This window comes from Emydura macquarii, unplaced genomic scaffold (genome assembly GCF_026122565.2).
Source record: "Emydura macquarii macquarii isolate MOO-44397 ecotype Brisbane River unplaced genomic scaffold, CSIRO-AGI_Emac_v2 contig_2988, whole genome shotgun sequence".
NCBI lineage: Eukaryota > Metazoa > Chordata > Testudines > Chelidae > Emydura > Emydura macquarii.
This window is the reverse complement of record NW_027133125.1, coordinates 1150591-1163095: the sequence shown is the minus strand read 5'-3', so window position 1 is coordinate 1163095 and position 12505 is coordinate 1150591. Positions and strand designations below refer to the sequence as shown.

The 12505-nt window shown below is 43.1% G+C and overlaps 1 protein-coding gene across 1 annotated transcript in view; it reads right to left on the bottom strand.

Moving 5' to 3' along the window:
* CNTNAP5 (contactin associated protein family member 5) overlaps nt 1-12271 on the bottom strand; it is a 385501-nt gene extending 373230 nt beyond the window's left edge. Inside the window, exon 1 of the mRNA XM_067570074.1 lies at nt 11545-12271. Within this exon, the coding sequence (XP_067426175.1) occupies nt 11545-11620 (76 nt within the window). The 5' untranslated portion in view covers nt 11621-12271. The remainder of the gene's footprint in view (nt 1-11544) is intronic.
* Nucleotides 12272-12505: the final 234 nt, after the last annotated feature.

Sequence of the window (12505 nt, the reverse complement as noted above, 5' to 3'; positions counted from 1 at the left end):
TAGTATCATTACGCATTTAAGTTCCCAGGCTTGTCTTTTGAAGGTGTTGTGCAAGTTTCCTTGGAGGACAAGTATTGAAAGTGATCGCATTGTGAAAAGTGTTCACCCGGGCGCGAAATGGCGGTTTTGTCTTTTGTCACTTTTCTGGGGGAGGTCAATCACTACGCTTTTGAATATCTGGCTTCATCCACATAGTTGTTACTGCAGCATTTGACGCACTGGTCTTTGCTTCAGCAATGCAGCTTCGGACACAACGTGCTGGGAAGATTTGACAGCGCACATGCACGTTTCGGAGGATTGTCTAAGTGAGTACCCAGAGTTTTGCAAACACCCGTTGATGAATGTTGGTGTGCAGAGGATATTTTAATCCAAACCACTACTGATATGGTATATAGATTACTTCAACTGATGTGCAACATCTCTTAGCAGCTACTGGTTGTATACTCGGAAGAACAATCTATCATTCCCAAACAAATCTACTGTTAAAATGTCTAACGTTACAATCCTTTAAGGGGAATGTGGTGCTCCAGAATAGAACACACCACTAGCTAAAACCAGGCACAGATCAGCCAGTCTCTGCATGTGCTTCCCCGCCCCCTCAAATCTGGGCTGCAGCACACCTGCAATGCTCTCTTGAACAGATCTACAGTTATACCTATTTTGCAATTTTCTTAGGACACAAAAACTATAGAGGGACTCAGACTGAAAACAGGGGCAGAAACAAAACAAGATTCAGAGTCCTATTATGCAATCCTTATGCCTGCTGGTGATGCACTTACTCGTATCTATAATCCTATGGAAACCAGGTTAACAGTCCTCAGCATGGAAACAGCAAACATATATTGCATGTATCTTGTGGGGGAGAGGGGGTATTGAAGGAGAAATTCCCATACATTTCAAACTAATATTAGCTTGCACTTTGGGGCACAGACAGCCTTTTTATTCTGTGTTTGTACAGCACCCATAACGAGAGGGCGACAACCAGGAAACAATACAATTGCTTTAAAACAGACCAGTTTGGGGTGACATATTCAAAGCAGCAGCAATGATCAGGAAAGCAATAGCTCCTCTTTCTATGGTGTGGTGCAGCCCTGCCTGGAAGATTGCATTATCTACCCTACGTCATCAGAAAGGATTGATAAACCAGGGAGAGTTCAGAGAAGAGCAATGGCAAATATGAGGGTACTGGAAAAAGACTGTCTGAAGCCCAGTAAGAGACTTTCCATTGACATCAAGGGGTTTTGGCTTAGGCCCTAAAAAAAAATGTGTGGATTACACTTGGATGAATATTCCATGAATTTATTCAATTAATATTACATAATATATATATAATTTCACCAGCTCTAGACTATACAATTTGATTAGGAGTCGGGGTAATGGACTTTGATAAATATTTGACGTGTATAAGCTATAACTGGTCAGAACCTGTGTCCTTGCCTCTCCCCCAGTGAGAGGATGGAAAATGGCCTTTTTTGTCTAAAAACAAGTTTCCATGCAAAGTGTCTATTTCTGATTAAGTTTTTCAGGTTGCTGAAATGAAATCCCTCAACACTGATGAAACCACCTTGAATCTGAATTCTTATTGGGTTTTTTTTTTGTGCAGGGTGGGGAGGGAGGAGAAAAATAAATGTCTCGAGCTGCTCAAGCACAAACATCCAGGGTGGCGAGGTGTTAAATGAGATTGCAGCTATTACAGGTGTAATGGAATGGAATGGAATGAACAAAGCAACAAGAAAATTCCCAACAGGGCGATTCATTAGGCAGTGGAATAGTCTCCCTAAGAGAAGCATCAAATGCCCTTGGTGCTTGGGACTAGCTGGAGAGAAAAAACACTGGGACGTGTGCTACGGGGGACAGTTCTGCTCTGGCAGGGAGGTGGGTTGGCTGAGCGGCACAGGGATTTCAATCTTTAATGTCTACACATTCAAACCCAGCTGATCCTGGCAGCAATGTGAGCCTGCCTGCCGCTGTGCTGGCAGAACAAACCAGGAGGCCATTTTTCCTCGGCAGTTTCTTTGGTGGAATATTTCAATGTTATGCCAATTTTCCAACCATCATTTTGCTTCCTGAATTCTAAACCATGTTTGAGGGAGCTTCCCAAATGGTGGATGCATTTCTCCCTGCCTCTCTGTTCCCTCCCCTCCACCACCCACCCACCCACCCACCCAAGAAACACTGTAGTGAGTAACACCCCTTTAGGCTGCAGAGAGAAAGCAAGGCCAAGAAAGCCATGAGACATAAGGAAAAGTCTCTCTCCTGCGCTCTCCTTTATAGAAGGTCATTAGGATGCAAGGTATTTTTCATGTTTCTCCCTCCCAGTCCAGTCTAGGTGAGATCACCTGGCCTCAGGCAGGATAGGTTGCCCCTTATCGTCACTGCTTTACATACTGTCCACGGAATCTACTGCAAGAGAGGAAGGACGACCTAGTGGTTAGGGCACTAAACTAGGTCTCAGGCTCAATTCTTTGCTCCACCTCAGTCTTCTTGTGAGACCTTGGGCAAGTCACTGTCACTTAGCCTCTCTGCTCCTCCACTCCCCATCGGTTAAATGAAAATAATAGGACTGTCCCCTCTTGCAGGGTGTTGTGAATGTGTTAAGATGCTGAGGCACTCAGATGCCATGGGGATGCCAGATGTTGCCCAGGATATTTGGAATAGCAAACAACTGCTAATGTCTTTGAAGAGACGGATCAGCTGCTGTGCACTGGGATTTGCCACATTGTCTCTGAATTTTATTTTACCGGCTACCCTTAGTACTCAACAGAAGGAGTTTGGCACCCTGTGGGACAGGCAGCCCTCATCCTCTGAAATATTTGGACATTCACCTATTGAGTGATACTGCTAACTTGTTTGTCTTAAAAATTATACCCCACTGGCAAATCAAATTAGGGATGGAGTAAATCTGCCTTTAAAACAAAAGCCGATTTTCTCCATGCTCAGCCGTTTGTGGGATTAACTTTTCTAATGAGTTCCTATGTGCACAGTGTTTTTGTTTTCATGGATACCAGAGCTGGATGAATTATTATTTTTTTTTTAAATGCACATGGCCTTTTTTTCTGCCAATTCACGTGTTGTAGAAGTCAGGGTTTTGCTATTCAGAAGGATTCACTGATTGTTCAGTTATGCCGCTAATGCACATGACTACCTTAAGGGCAGCAGGACTCTTTCTTCCCCAGTGCAGGAGATCCAGGAGAAATTTTTTACTTGAGCTCAGGGTGTTCTGCTGGCTCGTGGCTGAGGGAAGAGGAAGGGGCCTGGTCCCAGCCTCACCTCGTTGTCATTTCTCCCCACCTCCTTGGATTGGCTGGTGAACCAAGAGGGTAGGAAGGGGTGGCAATCATGCACTGCTACTGTGCGGACGCACGTTTGCCATGGATCCCAGCAACCACCTCACAGCTGGGTGCCATCGGGCCCGGAACAACTCATGCAAAATGTGATTCAACCTCCCGGTTGTTCATTTTGCCTACTGGCTTCTTGTGGCATATGATGGGTGACCTAAGTCACGTGGTACTGTTTCTACTCTCTGCTTGAGAGACAAGCTTTTTAAAACAGGAAAATAATCCACAGCCAATAGCATGTCATGCATTTGGCATATGGATTTTCAGGATAATAATAAATATGTGCTAAAGTCTATCAGATTTTCCAGGATTCCCAAACATTTTCACCAGTGCCAAGTCACTCAAAGAAACTGGCCCCATAAATACCAGCCACCAAACGAATAACTTTAATTGGTGAAATAAGATACTGCTGTATCTGAGCATTCACCTTCTTCCCAGAATTGTATATTGCAATGTTGTCATCATTTACAACTCCATCACTTCGACTGATTCAGTGACCAGATGACATCATCAATCAACACAGGGCGATTGGACAGCGCGGAGACAAAATTAACGCAAATAAATTAAACAGGAGTGACCTCAAACCAGCACAGTGTACACAAATTCTCCCATTTCTCCGACACTAGGCAGACATGCTGGTAACTGTAATGCCGCCTCCTTTTTCCACCTACTGATCCAGCTAAAGTCTCTGAGAATTAACTCTGGATTTAAGACTTAATTACACAAGGCCAGATCCTGTCCGGGTCCACTCTATTCCTTGCCTTAAATGGGGAGTTTTGCTTGAGAAAAGACTGAAGAAACTTTTCCTTAAAAGATAGGAAAAAGAGAAAGGAAGCAACCTGTGCACTCGTGCAACTGTACCCATCAACTGTTGCACCCTAGACATCAGACAGACAGACTGGTTGCTGAGTATCATGCACTGTACAATGCCACGCAAACGTGACCATCACATCAAAGGGAACACAATAGCCTGAAGTTCGTTTTACAGAACAGTACATCTTTCCATCAGCTGTGGCTATAGTTCTCCTATGGCAAACAAACAATGGAGGCAGTCATTACATATTTAAAAAACCAACCAACCAAACACCCCACATGGGTCTACCTTAAGTGAGTTCAACATCTCACAGCCCAGCTGCCCTTTATCACCAGCCGCCTTTGGGTGCTCCATATATTAGCAGTCTGTAGTAATATGGAAAATGCTATCTAGTTCAGAGGGTTGTATTTTATCTACTTGACTTGAAATTATGGCTGCAGTGCTACATTTTCCATTTAAAGCTTTTTTGTATTGGGGTTTATAAGATGGTAATTCAAGTTTGCGAGAGAGAGAGAGAGAGTTGAAACCGGTCTTGTCTACTGGATGAAAATGATTTTCAACTAAGTAAAAAAAAAAAAAAAAAAAAGCTTTCCAATACATGCATATACATCCAGGATTCCATCCTACACTCTTACTGCCCCTAAACATCCCATTCATGTCAGTACTACATTCCCCTGATGACTTCATTTGCCGTAAATAACTTCTGTGAGGGTATGAGTGCACAAGGAAAACAGTTAATCATTTAGGACAGTGACTACTCGTATCAAGGAGGGGTATGAATGGGGTCTCCTGTTCAAGCACAGATATGGTCAATAATACTCTCAGTTACACTGGAGTAAGTCAATTGACCTTAGAGATTTTTATTCCCATTTTCAAGGTGGGGAAATGACACAGAGGGTGACATAGGTTAGAATTCTCATTCTAACGTGCTATGTCACCCTCTGTGTCAATTTCCCCACCTACAAAATGGGAATAAAAATCTCTCATCTTCCCTTACAGGGATGAGGTGTTTGCAAGCTAAAGTTAGCAGACATTTGCAATATGCTTGGAGAGGGTCTGCTAAAAGTGTTGTTGTGATTGTGGGTATAAATTTTTCCCACCCTAAGAAATTAACTCCTTTTATGTTATCCTAGAGCTGATCCCATTTGAAAAACAAATTTTCTCTTGCTGTAAATTATCTGAAAGACTTGGCTGCACTTTCACCATAAACACCAAAAATGTAGACAGTTGCCATATTTGATACAGAGATACTAATTGCCCTGGAAAGATTCCTGTAGGTTGATAATGCCATCTGCTCTCTGGGAGCAGGATCCAAAGCCCACTGAAGTCAAAGAAAGACCCATTGACTCTGGTTCAGCATAACTGACTGAACGTTAAGTGATGACAATAATGCAACATACATGATACAAGGTGATGATGATTAGAGTGTCTCAGACTTATACCCAGAAGCCCTTGCATTAGTGATCCTGTGATCTCCTCCTAGTCATGATCACACATCTCTAGAGTAACTATATTAATAGCTTACAGATAAAAGTAAAGTATTTATGAATGTTAGCTTATTTCAATGGTTATTTAGGAACTGGAGATAAAGAGGAAGAGCCAATACCATGGGATCATCCCGCTCTGCACAGTCTACCAGCAAGCACTCCACAGACCACAATTTGAGAGTCACTGATCTACCCAACTCAACAGGTCTTTTTGTAAGTTTATCATTTATGATCCCATGAAAACCATTTAGCCTGTGGCAAACCTGCTGCATTTCCCATAATTGACCAAAAGGCACTATTTGCTCACTTAAACTAGTGTAAATTTTGACCAATCCCAAAGGTTTCCCATATATCCAGACCTGGATTCTCTGATTTATGCCACATTTATATCTTTCCATCTCCACTGACTTCAACGTAGTTGCTCAAGATTTAGGATAGTGTAAAGCGAGATTGGAGTTAGGCCCATCATGTTTATTGCCTAAAAGATTCCTTTGTCCAACAATTCATACTTGGTCCGTCACGTCTGTTTCTATGACCAACTCTCATTTTTCATGCTTCATTGAATTCTTTGCCTGGCCATGAGCTACAATAAGTATTCCACTGAATGAATAAAAAGATACAAACTCCTCATATATGACCTGATCCTGTTCTGTTGCAGTCAATGAGAATTTTACTATGCTATTCACCCGAGGATATTGAAGAAATCTCAGAGCAACTGGCAAGAATATTTACAAATTCATGGATAACAGAAGAGGTCCTGGAAGACTGGAGAAGGGCTAATGTACTGCCCATCTTTAAAAAGGGGAAAAAGGAGGAGCCAGGAACTATAGACCAGTCAGCTTGACTTTGATACCCGTGAAGCAATGTATAAAACATTCAATTTGCAAATACCTGGAGGATGAAGGGGTAATCACTAACAAGTAGCATGGATTTATTAAGAATTTACCATACCGAACCAGCAGGATTTCCTTCTTTGACAAGGTCACTGGTTTGCTGGATAGGGGGAATGCAGTGGACATAACATATTTGGATTTCAGCAAGGCTTTTGACACATGACATTCTGATAGATAAAGCTGGAAAAATGTGGGCTTGGTGGAACTTCCATGAAGTGGATACATAGTTGGTTAGACAACTGCAAACAAAGAGGAACTATTAATGGAATGGTGTCACATTGGAGGGAGGTCTCAAGTGGGGTTCCTGTTCTGAGTCCAGTGTTGTTTAACATCTTTAATAATGACCTGGATGTAGGTATAGAGAGCATACTGATCAAGTTTGCAGATGACAAATGTCGGGGTGGGTTGCCAACAGTTTGGAGGATAGACCTAAAATCAGAGGTATGTTGATAAATTCGAGAACGAGGCTATAAACAACAATATGAAATTCAACAAGGACAAATGGAAGGTACTACACTTAGGGAAGAAAACCCTTTGGTTATAACTGGCTTGGAAGCAGCACTGCTGAGAAGGATCTGGGATTTCTGGTCAGCAATGTGATGCTGTTGCAGGAAAAAAAAAAAAGCAAATGCAATTTTAAGTTGCATTAACATAGAATGCCATGCAAGTCATGGGAGGTGACAGTACCACTCTACTCAGCGCTGGTTAGGCCTCAGCTGAATTACTGTGTCCAGTTTTTGTCACCAATATATAGAAAGGTCGTAGAGAACCTGGAAAGGATCCAGAAGTGAGTGACAAAGATGATCAAAGGAATGAAATGCAAGATATACGAGCAAAGACTGAAGGGACTGGGTATGTTTAGTTTGGAAGAGAGATTAAAAAGGGGGACATGATAATGGTCTTCAAATACTTGAAAGACTGCCATAAAAAAATGGAGAAAAGATTTGCTCTCTTGCCACAGAACACAGAACAAGAGGCAATGGGTTCAAACTACAGCATTGCAGATTTAGAATAAATCTCAGGAAAACCTTCCTAACTGTGAGAACAGCCGGACAATGGAACAGACAGCCTAGGGAGGTTGTGCAAGCTCCTTCACTGGAAGTTTTCAAGAGGAGGCTGGAGAACCACCGGTCTTGGATGGTTTAGACAACAAATCCTGCATCTTGACGGGGGGGAGGGGGTGGATTAGATTACCCTTGCGGTCCCTTCTAACCCTATGATTGTACCATTGACTTTACCAGGAGCAGGATCTGTTCCATAGAGGTCATTTAAGGGCTTGATCCTGAGAGACACTGAACATCCACAGCCTTGACTGGGAGCTGTGAATGGGATTTCAGTGGAACTTCTCAGGATCAGGCCCTAAATGCTAGTGGATCAGCTCTGTTGAGTTTATGTGTAGAGGGGCGGGGAAGAGATTGTAATGGAAACATGGCATCAGTTACTTAAAGAATAACATCCCCCCCTCCCCCCAGTGGGACTTGGAATATGCCTCCTTTCTTAAAGAGATTCTTAACTTCACAGATTTTATGGCCATGTGAGAGATGGCAGTCAAGTAAAACATGCTTCAGAGGGGTAAGACAGCAAAAAATAATAGCCTGTGCAGTATTTTACCTCTGAAGAGGCTGACCCAGCATATAGATTGTAGCTATGGTTCATCTGCATGGAACGACACACACACACACACACACACACACGTTGTGTTAGTTATTACAGGATATTTAAAGTATGCATAAGAAGTACCTAGTCATTGAAGATTTAGGACTATTTTAGTCACTAACTGCCATCTCAAAACATTTTTGTTAAAAAAGACATTTAATGTATTTTATGCCATTTGTCCTGCCATGTGATGAATGTAGAAATTAAAATGCCACAAGACTATGTATGTAACATGGTTTTCAATAGTGTTTGTATCTACTATACCTAGAAATCCTGTTGCTACTCTAGTTATTTAATGTTATAAACCACTGCAGTGAAGTAAGCTTGAAGAACTTCTGGAGTTTTATTAGCATTAGGTAATTCTAATTTCTCTAATGAAGTCTACTGATCCCTAGCCCATAGTTACATTTCAAAGCAGATTCTTTAGCTCTTCTTTGTTTCAATACAGAAATATACCAGAAATGGGTTTGTGAGACAAAAATTCAGAGCTGTGAGGTAGTTAATTCATCCAATGCCAAGATCTCCCATAAAAAGATAGTTGGAGGTAAAAGCATAGGCAAAAATACAACATATAAAAATTTAGGAGTCTCTCAAGTTAAGAGCATAAAACCTAGATTATTGCTATATTTGGTATTAATAGGAGACTCAGTATCAAAGCTGATTCTTTCTAGCCCAAACAGTTATTTTCCACTGAAATCATTGCCTCCTTCCCCCCATTCTCTTCTTGTTTACACTAGTATCAATTAGGAGTAACTCCATTGAAGTCAATGGAATTATACCTTGGTAAGCAAGATCAGAATCTGGTTCCTTGGTCAAAATATTCAAGCCTGGGCCTAAATCAAGGCTTCTGAATCCACATTTTGGCTCCTAACTAGAAGTGGCCCAATTTTCAGAGATACAGACTTCCCTCAACTTCATTACAAGTTTCAGGGCTCAGCACCTCTGGAAGGAAGCTGTTTTGGTATCTAAATATGGATTTAGGGAGCCTAATTCTAGGAACACAGATGAACATTTTGGCCCATATAGGAGGTTTTTAAAATATTGTTTCAAGTCCTCAGATGACGTATACTATCTATCTTACTTCCACTGATGTCAATGGAGCTATAATTCTGTATGCCAGTTGAAAACCTAGTTAGATGAGTGGAGATCTTTTTTTTTTTTTTTTTTTTTTTTTAAAAGGAGGGGAAGAGTTTTCATACAGGATAAAATTACTGTGATTTGTGTGTGCACAAATTCACAAGATCAGAATCCTGCAAACAGTTCCCTAGATCCTTATAGCTATTATAGATTCACATGGATTCTTTAGCTTAGCTCCCGGGAAAACACTTAAAGCCTACTCCAGGCTTATTCATTGAGCAATGAATAAGTAAAATCTGTACAGTATAATAAAACCATTGATCATTAGGCTTTAAAAAGACTGACTTCTAAATATTTAGGAAGCAGTGTGTATGCAGTGCAAACGTTTATTGGCACTGGGATATTAAACTGTCACCCGTGAAATAGTAAAACTCATTACTGCAGGAGTTTCCTTTTAAATGTTAGAAATTAACTTTATTACTGTAGCCGTAATGGCAAGTCTCAGTCTTAAATCGCCTGCCATTTAGTATTTGTGAATATTATTAAAGCATATTAACCGTATTTTAATTGGCTCCAAGAAAAAAAGTTCTCCCCACTCCAATTGCTTTTAAATGAACTACAACAATGCTGAACAGAAACAGAAATAGATATATTAATATATTTATGGGGTTTATTGAATTTACTTTTCCCCGGTTTATCAACCTATTCTATTTCTTTAGCTATGTCAACATGTGAAAAATATGCCTCTTTTTAATCTGCCTCTTGCCAAAGTATAGAATCTACATGGCAATAGTGTCCTCTAGTGTTCAGAAAATATATCAGCGTTTAGACAGCATTTTATTCCACCTCACCACAGCAAAAATTTCATTTAGGAGAGATTCTCCCCCCTCCCAGCCCGCTTCACAGCCACCATCATTACAGGAGTAAATTACATTTACAAAGGGGTTAAAAACACCCAAGAAGTGTGGATATTGTTCTACTGCTACTTATATTGTGACCTAATTTCTGAAGTCACTAATAAATCTTTGGATTCTGGACGTCTTAAATTCAGAATATTGACCTCTATCATTTCCCTAGCAAGAACTTCTAGAAATACAATTCAAGGGCTAACTTCTGAACAGACTGCACAGACTCGGGTATTTCTTTAAAAAACAAACAAACCATAAAATCTTAACATTTTTACCATTTCTTGTTTCCATTTTCCTCTGCCAAAGCAAGACAATCTCTTATTACTATGTATGTAATTTTCTATTGTTAAGGAGCACAAAAGGTCATATTCACCATCTGCATATTCATTACTGCACCAAGGATTAGAAGAATAAAGACAGACAACCCTCACCAAGCCCTCTGTTCCCTGTCCCTACTGTGACACTGCATATCATGCCTCAGAAGCATCATTGTCTGCAGTGACAAACACAGATGGCATAACCTGAGGGCCAAAACACATAGAAGGAGGAAAACTTTGAGGGAAATGATCTTATGGAATGTCTCTCATCGAATGAAAAGGAAATACTTCTGAGCTAAACTGGAGTGCTATCTGCCCATTTTTGCATCCTAGGATATAAAACTCGAGGACATTAGAAATTGATCAAGTTTGGTTTAATGTGGGGTTTAGATACCCAGCACCTTTCAGGCTACAGAGCCTGCTGCATTCAGCCTTCACACCTATTACACTAAACGTCATGCTCTGTTTAGGTTGGATTTCCAATTGCAGTGTGTAAATCCACAGTGTCACTAATATTACTTTAGCTGCCTACAGGGTCTCAGATTTGGACCTTTAGCAGGAGCTGCTGGCTTGGTTGCTCAGATATAAATTTTAGGACCTCCAGGTATCAATAACAGGGACACAGTTAGAAATGTCCATGTCCTGTGAGCCTGAGTTACCTAACAAAATAAACTAATTCCAGTTTGGAGGGGAAGGGAAGGAGAACAATCTGTGCCTTCAAACACACTGCAAAACCCAGCTACACTCTTAGACCCACAGCCGCTAGGACTACAGGCATCTCTGCGAGACCATCAGTTGCATGTCAAACGAGCCAGCGGCGCAAACAAACGGGAATTCAGGCACAGGATAATCCGGATCCGCTGGAGTTCGAAGCCCAGCCAGCCAGGGCCGCTCTCCATCCTCCTGGAACTTCTGCATTCCAGGAAGGAGAGGAACACACACTCCCGCGGGGAGGTTCGCTGAACTAACTTTCTGAAAGGTCATGTCCAGCACCCAGCCTGGCAGAGACGCCCGCTGAGTTGCCCGGCGCTCCGGCATGCCCGCTGCTACTTACAATTTGTTGCTGGGAATCCCGGATGCCACCAGCTGAAGAGCAGCAGGAGAGCGAGGAGTTGGGGAGCAGAATCCATCGTCCGCACCGGGCCAGCAGCAGCACCACCAGCCGCCTGCTTCGCCAAGCCCGGATTTCAGCAGCGCCGCCTGGGTCTCCTCGGGGCTCGCTTCCCCTGCCTTTGCTCATTGACTCCAGCCACCATCCAGACACGCCAGATAAAGCCGGAGCGAGCCAGAGAGACACTCCCTCCAGCCAGCGTCTTAAAGGAGCAGGTGCAGACCCACTGCCAACCCGGCCCCAAATCTGCTGCCGCGGAAACGCACCTGGAGCGCCCGGCTGCCGACTCAGCGCGCCCGGCGCTGGACAGCTCCTTATAGGCGGCGCGCTCCGCCTCCCTCTGCCTGGGAGGAACCTGCTCGCAGCCTTCAGGCGTGGAGGAGAAGCAGCCGAGTCCCCGTGTAAATCAGCTGCCTGGAGCCGATCTCGCTCTCTCTCTCTCTCTCTCTCTGTCTGGGGATTGCTATTGCTGGAGCCGCTTAAAGCAACCACAGCGAGGGAGGGGGGGAAATCACACAACCTAGGGCTGGTGGGGATGGAAAACGCGCCTGGAATCGCTCAGTGCGTCTCCCCTGCACATCTCTCTGTGCACCCCCTAGGGAACGGGAGCGGAGAGCCGGCATTGTGCTGGCCAGTGGCGAGCTGCCCAGGAGGGAAAAGAAACCCGGGGTGATGTCTGTGGCGGCAGCCCCTGCATTGCACAGAGCAAACCCAAGGGGGGCTGGGGGGGGGGGCTGCTCCCTCTGTCCTAAGCTCCGGCCAGAAGAGCTGATGGAGAGTCTGTTATGTGTACATCGTCTTGCTCTTGGACTCCCTGTGTAAACAGCCCTGGTGGGAAAGGGAGCAAACCCCGGTAGCCAGGCGGGGTCAGTGGAGGCAGGTGGCTAGGTGGGGCTGGTTGAAC